General features: G+C 61.3%; 4 protein-coding genes across 4 annotated transcripts in view; 1 reads left to right on the forward strand and 3 right to left on the reverse strand.

The window, feature by feature from the left end:
- Positions 1–23: 23 nt before the first annotated feature.
- SPRG_00227 (hypothetical protein) lies at positions 24–2,183 on the reverse strand. Its single transcript, XM_012338333.1, has 6 exons — positions 1,926–2,183; positions 1,286–1,876; positions 801–1,226; positions 468–753; positions 307–417; positions 24–254 (listed from the first exon to the last, which is right to left on the reverse strand). The coding sequence occupies exons 1-6, from the start codon at positions 2,130–2,132 to the stop codon at positions 61–63; spliced, it is 1,815 nt and encodes a 604-aa protein (XP_012193723.1). The 5' UTR covers positions 2,133–2,183; the 3' UTR covers positions 24–60.
- An 871-nt stretch (positions 2,184–3,054) lies between these two features.
- SPRG_00228 (hypothetical protein) lies at positions 3,055–4,563 on the forward strand (the record flags this gene model as incomplete). Its single annotated transcript, XM_012338334.1, has 1 exon — positions 3,055–4,563. One exon carries the CDS (start codon positions 3,055–3,057, stop codon positions 4,561–4,563), a length of 1,509 nt encoding a protein of 502 aa, XP_012193724.1.
- A 5-nt stretch (positions 4,564–4,568) lies between these two features.
- SPRG_00229 (hypothetical protein) lies at positions 4,569–6,571 on the reverse strand. Its single transcript, XM_012338335.1, has 10 exons — positions 6,411–6,571; positions 6,233–6,361; positions 6,063–6,188; positions 5,921–6,022; positions 5,701–5,865; positions 5,594–5,657; positions 5,377–5,542; positions 5,149–5,326; positions 4,839–5,108; positions 4,569–4,774 (listed from the first exon to the last, which is right to left on the reverse strand). The coding sequence occupies exons 1-10, from the start codon at positions 6,564–6,566 to the stop codon at positions 4,634–4,636; spliced, it is 1,497 nt and encodes a 498-aa protein (XP_012193725.1). The 5' UTR covers positions 6,567–6,571; the 3' UTR covers positions 4,569–4,633.
- A 783-nt stretch (positions 6,572–7,354) lies between these two features.
- SPRG_22050 (hypothetical protein) overlaps positions 7,355–8,032 on the reverse strand; it is a gene marked incomplete at both ends in the record, with an annotated part of 1,740 nt that continues 1,062 nt past the window's right edge. The window contains one exon of the mRNA XM_012338739.1: positions 7,355–7,898. Within this exon, the coding sequence (XP_012194129.1) occupies positions 7,355–7,898 (544 nt within the window). The remainder of the gene's footprint in view (positions 7,899–8,032) is intronic.

Below are 8,032 nucleotides of genomic sequence, written 5' to 3' on the forward strand. Positions count from 1 at the left end.
GTACAAGCGTAGCCGAAGGTATTGGAGGCTCTTGCGTCTATGGTAGCGACATTTGTGGTGTTAGGCGAGTGTGACAACGGTGTTTTGGAGTTTGCGGAGGAGGCCACTCGGCATGGCCAGCTGCGCCGACGGCGTCTGACTGCCAAACCACAAGAGCACCGGACTCAGGTACTCTTTCGCGAGCGTTTTGGCCGAGACGCGGCTGGCGACTTCGAGGAGCCCGACGGCCGCGGCCGCGCGCAGACTCGGCTCACCTAATCCACCCATATTACGTAGGCGGGATCGTCGCAGGAGGATGCAGCGTACAATGGGTGTTCTGAACGACGGGAAGGAGGCGGTCAATCATGGTTTTGGCGGCGTTCGTATCGGTCGCTTCGTCTGCACACGGGTGCTCTAGCAGCGTCGCCGCCGTCACACCTAATCCCTTGTCCATATCAATGTGTTACGTCGAGAAGCATCGCGTGTACCGAGGAGACGCACGCTCACACACGTTGTCTCTGCAAGGAGGTTGCGCAGCAAAGGGAACGTCTCCATGCACCCAGCGTAGCCGAGAACGAGGCAGAGAAGTCGGATGCTTTCGTGCATCTCAAACAACAGGGCGTCGGTCGGTGCAACATTGAGAAAGGCGTCCGTGATCGCGTCGGCGTCCGCAGCGACGGGGCCGCCGCAGAGTGCGTACATGTCCTGGATCGGCGTCATTTGCAGCTCGGTGCGGTCCTCCACTCCGTCTTGCGCGGCCACGAGCGTGCCAAGCTACTTGCGCATGAGACGCCAAAGCCAGAAACGAACGACGGACGTACGAGGTACCGAACCGTGACGGCTAACAGCGACGTCGACGCCTTGGATGCGAGCTGCGTCAACGCCAGCGGCCAGCTCTCGGCGATAGCGACAAAGTCAAAGAGGTGCCGGTTCTGGGCGGCGAGGCGGTCGATGAGAAAGGCGTTGGTCGCTGCGAGCGACTTGACGCGGTGGCTGAAGAGTGTGTGCACACGGCACCAGCCCACTTGGAGCTTCATCGGGAGGTTCTTCTTCCGACTTACGTGCTGCGTGATCGTCGCCAGCGCGACGGCTGCGTCGGACGGTGTCGGTGCCACCTCGGAGAGCACGTCGACGTGCAAAGCAATGTCCTTGGCGATCGGCGCGGTGGCGACGAAGGCCGACGCGACGTCGGTGATGGGAATCTGGTGGTGGCGCATCGCCTTGTGAAGCTTGGGCAGCAGCATCAACTACCAGTAATAGATAGACCACACGATCGCACCACGGCCGAGTATTTGAAAGGACGCACCGACGTCGCAACCTTGTCTTCGTTGCCAAAGACCGCCCCGTAAAAGAGGGCGAGGATCTTGGTCGCGCGGTAGATGGAGCTACCCGTCGACATGCTGACAACTTGAAGAAACCGGTTGATGTTTTGGGGCATCGACTCGTCGCGCTTGCGCTTCTTGGCCGCGGGCGCAGCGTCCGTCGACGCGGAAGCGGTTGTCATCTCCGTTGTCGGTGTCGTCTCGGTCGCCGTTGCCGTTGTCGCCGTCACCGTCGTTGTAGAAGGCACACGCACGGTCGGCAACGGAAGCGGCGCTGGAGTCTTGGGCGTCGCAACCACTGCGGCGGCCCGCCCGAGAAGCATGGCCACGGTCTTGGGCTCGTCGTCGTCCGAGTCGGTGTCCGAACCCGTCGCGAGGATGCCCGAGCCGGCGTCCGAGACAGCGTCGTCATCCGAGCTACTGCTGCTTGCGTCGTCTGATGCAGTAGCATCCTTTCGCACTGGCGTGGCCAGCGCTGGCGGCGGGTCGGTGACGACTGATGCTACTGCTGGCGACGGTGCGCGTTGAAAGGGTTGTGTGGCAGCCACCTCTTGCGCTCGTTGCAATCGAGCGACCTAGTCTCGCAAGCTATAGCGTGTTCATATGGGCATAGCGACGGCGTACCTCGGCGCGAAGCTCGGCAATGACGCGGACATGGTCCGCGTTCATCGCTTGCAGGTCTGCGTTGGTCGCTTGGAGATCTTGAATCGTCTTCTGCGCGTCCTCGACCTGGACGCGGTACGAGCCAAGCTTCTCCGCAGCCTGCTTCATGCGCAGCTTTGTGAGCGTCTTGTACGAGCGGAGCTTCTCGAGCTCATCGTGGTCGGCCATACTAATCGCCTCGACCGGTGGTCCGGATGGGTGTCTCGAAGAAGAAATCGAAGATCGCGAAGTGTGTTTAAACATAAAACCGTAACTGGGTTAAACGCCGGATCTCGAGGTTCGGATACACCTCTGCCATGCACCTCTGCAATGCACACCCGTGTTTGCTGCAGCACCCTCGTGCGTGGCAGTCAGCCATTCCTTCCCCACACTCGAATTACCAAGTGGTGCTCACCGAAGCACAAGAGCGTACGAAGGTCGACCATAACTTGGTGCGTCTCTTTCAACGCTCACGTCGCGCGAGTAGCCACGTCTCGTTACTTGCTTCTGAACCGGTCGTGGATCGAGTCGTCGAGTACTAGAAGGAGTATTACCCAGTACGGTCCTTGCTGTACAGCGATCCACGCTGCAGGATGGCCAGCGGTACGAGCCGACCAGCGAGAGAGCGTGCCCTAAACCTAATGCCGGACCGCAGCAGGGGCGGTTGACCTTGCATCGCCCTTGCAGTGTCACGGGGTCTGGTGCACAACTACAACTTGTGGAAGAGCCGGTGGCTTCAAACGGTTGCGAGCTGTTTGTTGTTATGCCGCTCGCCGGAATCAGATTCCGCGGTTGAAAGTGGCGGGTGCAAGGTCGGAGGCACTCCCACGACGACTGTCCCCGCCCAGAGCCCCAAACCAGCACGCACACTATCCTTATACTCTATGTACGTGAGGATATGTCGTCGGGTGCAGACGATTCCAAGTTGCGTGCGAGTTTGCACTTCCGGCGCGGCCGTCCTTCGAACTTCGACACGTGGCAGCCACGATCGGCGTTCCGCACATGGGCGTGGGCAATGACATCCACGGTCGGAGTCCTGGTCTATGAACTCGGACATTACACATGGCGCGCGCCGTAAAGTAGGAATGCAGCCATTCTCGTACTTTCTAGCATGACGCCGACGCAGTCGCCGACACCAGCGCTCGAGACGCCGTCGTCGAAACTCGATACCGCACGGTCGTGGGCGTGGGCGCACAAGAAGCTGCTCAGTGCGATCGGCGTTGCCGCCATCGTCGGTACCGTCCTCGCTGTCGTAACGATCGGCCCCGAGTTTGACGCTGCGTCCCGTGTTTCGACCGGTGCCAACGGTGCCGGTATCTGCTACGACTCGACGGAAAGCCCGGCGGACCTCGAGCGCCATTTTGGCATCATCAAGCAGCGCTACTCGTCCGTGCGCACGTACCGCGTCACACAGGGTGGCAAGAACATGATCGACGCGGCCGCCAACGCCGGTCTCTCGATCGCTGTTGGTGTCTGGATCGCAGGCGGCAACTGGGACGCGGAGCTACAAGCCGCAATTGACGGCACGAAGCGCCATCCGGGCAGCGTCAAGGCCATCTACATTGGCAACGAAGAGCTCCACAAGGGCTGGGGCGCCGGCGCCGTCGTCGACGCCATCAACAAGGGCAAGTCTGCGATCCGGGCCGCGGGCCTCAACGTGCCCGTTGGTACCGTCCAGATCGACGGTGATTTCTTGCGCAACCCGCAGGTCGCGGATGCGTGCGACTCGATTGGTGTGAATCTGTACCCGTTCTTCAGCGGCCCAGCGTCGATCAACGATCCGATGGGCGATTTGAACGCGCGCTGGAGTGCGATCACCAAGAAGTGGGGCGGCAAGGCTCGCATCACCGAGTCCGGGTGGCCCACCGACGGCGGCAGCAACGCCGGCCACCAGTGCAACTACGACAACGCCAAGAAATACCACGACTCGTTCAACGACTGGGCGTCCTCGAACGGCGGCGACACGACCTACTACTTTATGTTCAAGGACGTCCCCAACAAGGGCGGCTACGAACAGTTCTTTGGTGTCGCCGACACGCAAGGCAAGTGGAAGTTTGGCGGTGGCCCGCCGGCACCGCCGACACCTGCCCCCACACCGGCCCCGACGCCGGCACCGACACCCGCGCCTACACCCGCGCCGACACCCGAGCCGACGACGACGGCACCGCCGACTCCGGCACCCACCACGGAGACGCCCGCCCCGACCTCGGTGGCCAACACGACGCAGCCGAGTGCGACGCCCAACGCCACCGACAACTTCAATACGACGGGTTCGTACGCCGGCGCCATCGATTTGATTGCGTCGCCCGTGCAGACGCTGCCCGACGTCGACGTGACGCCGGTACCGACGGCCAAAGTCAACCAGATCGGTGGCAAAGACACAAGCGGCGAGACCAACACCGCGTCGACGGGCGACGCCTCGGGCTCGGCCGGCGGCACCGTGCTCTCGGTCATGCTCGTGTGCTCGATCGCCGTCGGTGTGAGTGCCGTCGCGTTCCTCGTGGTGCGCAACCGCAAGCGCAACCAAGCGCTCGAGGACCAGAAGGATGTGTACACGGCGGACAACCGCGACCACAGCCTCGCGATGCTGAGTGGCCGCGAAAGCGCCGTCCTCTTGTAAAGAGTCTCGTGGAATATATGCGCGTCGTCGTCGATTGAGCGTACTACATCAGCAAAAGTTGTCGCGGCGACTAGTGGAGCGACTGCAGGTGCGCGAGGCAATCGTCGGCCGACGCCGCCGGGTGCGCCAATTGGAACGCGATGGCCTTTTCTTGCATGATGCGGACCGCCGGGCCCGGCGGCAACTTGAGGCGCGCAATCAATTCCTTCCCCTACCCCCATACAATACAAACGGTTAGCCGACATCCCCAGGTGACAATACGGCAAGGACCGTACGTTCAAGATGGGCTTGAGGTCCCAGACGCGGTCGAGTGCCATGTCGGCCACAAACGCACGCAGCGCATCGTACTTGGCCGCCGCCGACGCCGCCGACGCGTCGCCGAGGACCGTGTCGTAGACGTACGCGACGTCGGCACAAATCGACCAGAGGTCGCCGACCTGGCGAAGAAGCAGACCAACAGCCACGCGGTCCAGCGCCACCGAGCGAAATTGGTCGACCGACTTGAGGATGACGGTGGCCACGTCATCGGCGTCCTTGGCGCGCAGCTACAGACGCATGTCACACCACTCCACGCTCGTGTCCGACCTTGAGGCTGTCCTTGATGATGTAGTGCGAAGCCGACACGGGCTTCTTTTTCTGCAGCACAAAGTACGGCGCCAATGGAAGCAGCGTCGCCGAAAGCATCTCGAGCTTGAAGCGGTGCAGCGCCGCCTCGTCCATCGCGCCCGTCTCGATCCGATTCGCGTCCCGATCGGCCAAGAGCCTGCAGAGATCGACGGTAGTGCCCAAGAGGGAGCGACGAAGGATACGTACGCATGCATGGCGAGGGCGCATCGGAGCGACTGCTCCCACGTGGTCGCCGGTAGCGTCGCAGGTTCGTTCTCGCCCACGAGCAGCAGCGACGGCGGCGTAAACACGCAGTCCAAGAGTCCAAACTCGAAGAGAAGACTCAGAGCGCGGTCCGGGTGCGCCGACGTGCCTACGCCCTATGAGCGTCCATGTCGAGGAGGATATGCGATGTTATTTGAACCGGTGAGCATGCCCGAGAGCTCCTTCCCGACGCGCTCGCGCGACACCTTCTTACGCAGCGCGTCCTAGCACGACCCCGATCAGCAATAGAAGCCACTCCGAGACTACCTTGACTTCAGGGAGCACGAGCACACTCGTGAGCGATTCCTCGAGCGCAAACTCAAACCGCGACGCAAACCGAACCGCCCGAAGAATGCGGAGCGGGTCGTCGAGGAACGTCACGCGTGGCTCGAGCGGCGTCCGCACGATACCGTCTGCGAGGTCTGCAAGACCCTAATCATCGTTGTTCCATCGGTCGCTCGGTCGCGGTCGTCATGGGTACAAATACCTTTTGCGTATAGTCTTCGACGCAGCCAGTGTTGAGGTTGTAAAAGAGGCTATTGATGGTAAAGTCGCGTCGCTCGGCGTCCTGGAGCGGCGTGCCAAACTCCTAGCGCCACGTGACGACGCCGTAGAAAAAGCCAGGGTACCATGACAGGAATGCGGTGGGCTTCGTTCTCGGCGTAGGTTTCGGCGCGGAGGTTGACAAAGTCGACCCAGCCACTGCCGAGCTGCATCGTCGCGGTCTCGAGATGCTTGCTTTGCTCGGGGTTGGCCTGCGCAGGACGCTCGTCGAGGATGATATGTGCAAGAGGCGCACCTTGATGATACCGACAGAGTGCGTCGCGTGGCCGTGCTGCACCTCGTACGTGTTGACGAGCTCGGCGAACGCGGCGCCCGTCATCTTGTCGAGAACAATATCAATGTCGTCGCTGCTGCGGCCAAGCAGCTAGACAGGCAGTGTGGATATGACACGGGCGCGATCGTCGACTGTGTACCTTGTCGCGGACCCAGCCGCCGGCGACGCGGAGCGTGAGGCCCGCGCTCTTTTGCGCGTTGACGTCCAAGAGGAACGCGAAGAGCTTCGCTTCGTCCGGCGTCAGCGTCAGCTTCGGCGTCGTCGGCTCGGCCATGCTGTCACTCTTTCGCTTCATGGAACCAAATGCCATTGGCCACCCGAAACCCGCCATTTTGGCCAATCAAAAGCGTCCAAAGCAGCGCCATATCAAATCGCTCGAGAGTTCATATGCATCCCTCCAACGTGCAAGCGCAAGTCGACCAAGCAAACGCGCGCGCTTCCGTCTAGTACCATTTGTACACCCGGTGGTGATGAAAACGTCGTCAGAACGGACCCCTAAGAACTACTCTCGGTGCGGTTGTACCGCTGTGCGCTTTTTCTCTGTCCTTATTTATCCCACAAGACTTCGTGAACGATCAAGTAGAAGTTCTACTTGATCGTTCATGGAGGCCTTCTACTGTAGATGGCCTCCATGAACGACGAGCGCCCAAGGCACCGCGATGTTGTGTGCTGACACAGACATCAAGGGAATGCATTGTATCCCTTCGGTATATTGTCGTGTCCGACGTCTGGCTACGTCGGTCGCATGCGCCCTCTCGGAATCAACCGCAAAAATGCTCAAGTCTAGCTGGGAGCGCGAGGAGTGCGCACGTGATCTCACCCTACAGCAACATACTACGTGCTGCAACCAGGGAGGAAGGTCGACGAGCCAGTCGCATCCACAGAGGCGCCGAGAGACGGTAACCCTACCCCGAGAGACAGTAACCCTAACCCTATGTATGCCGACGACGGGCACGGGCTCTCATACCGCGGTGGCTTTGGATTGACGTCGATGGTAGAAGCAACGGGCGCGGATTGTACGTCCATAGAATCCAGATTATAAATTAAGGCAAACAAGTGATGTTAGTCGAGTGGTGTACGAGCTTACAAAACGGCAATGGCACTCTTGCGCGTCTGGAGCACGGCCATCATGCTATCGTCGCGGGTCGACATGAAGATGTCCTTCTCGTCTTCGAGGAGGCGGTTCTTGCGGCGGTTGTTGACGACGAGCACCGTGACGGCCGCGACACCGACGAGCGCCATGCCTCCGAGAACGTACGAGACCGCCGACTTGCTGCCGTTCGAGTCATCGGCGGCGCCCGTGTTGGCGTTGTTCTGGTTGAGCGTCTCCTGGCCGCCGGCCTTGGTCGCACCCGTACCACCCGTACCGGGAGTACCAGGAGTAGCACCCGAGGCACCACCAGGCGTACTACCCGACGACGGAACAAGCGTCACCGGCGTACCAAGCAGCGAATCTTCTTCACCGTTCGAGGACGAGTTGGAAGATCCCGTTGAGTTGTTTGACGGAGCCGTGCCGTTGCTGGACGACGAGCCGTTGAATGCGACTTCGATTGTCGTGGGCTCGGGCGTCACGGTAGTGGGCTCCGGTGTCGCCGTCGTCGGCTCTGGTGTCGGACTCGGCGTCGGGCTGGGCGTCGGCGCATCCGTGGGCTTCTCGGTGGGTTTTTCAGTCGACGGCGACGGCGACGGGGTCGGCTGCGGCGACGGGGAAGGCGACGGCGTGGGCTGCGGCGACGGGGAAGGAGACGGGGTAGGCTGCGG

This window comes from Saprolegnia parasitica (genome assembly GCF_000151545.1).
Source record: "Saprolegnia parasitica CBS 223.65 unplaced genomic scaffold supercont2.1, whole genome shotgun sequence".
NCBI lineage: Eukaryota > Oomycota > Saprolegniomycetes > Saprolegniales > Saprolegniaceae > Saprolegnia > Saprolegnia parasitica.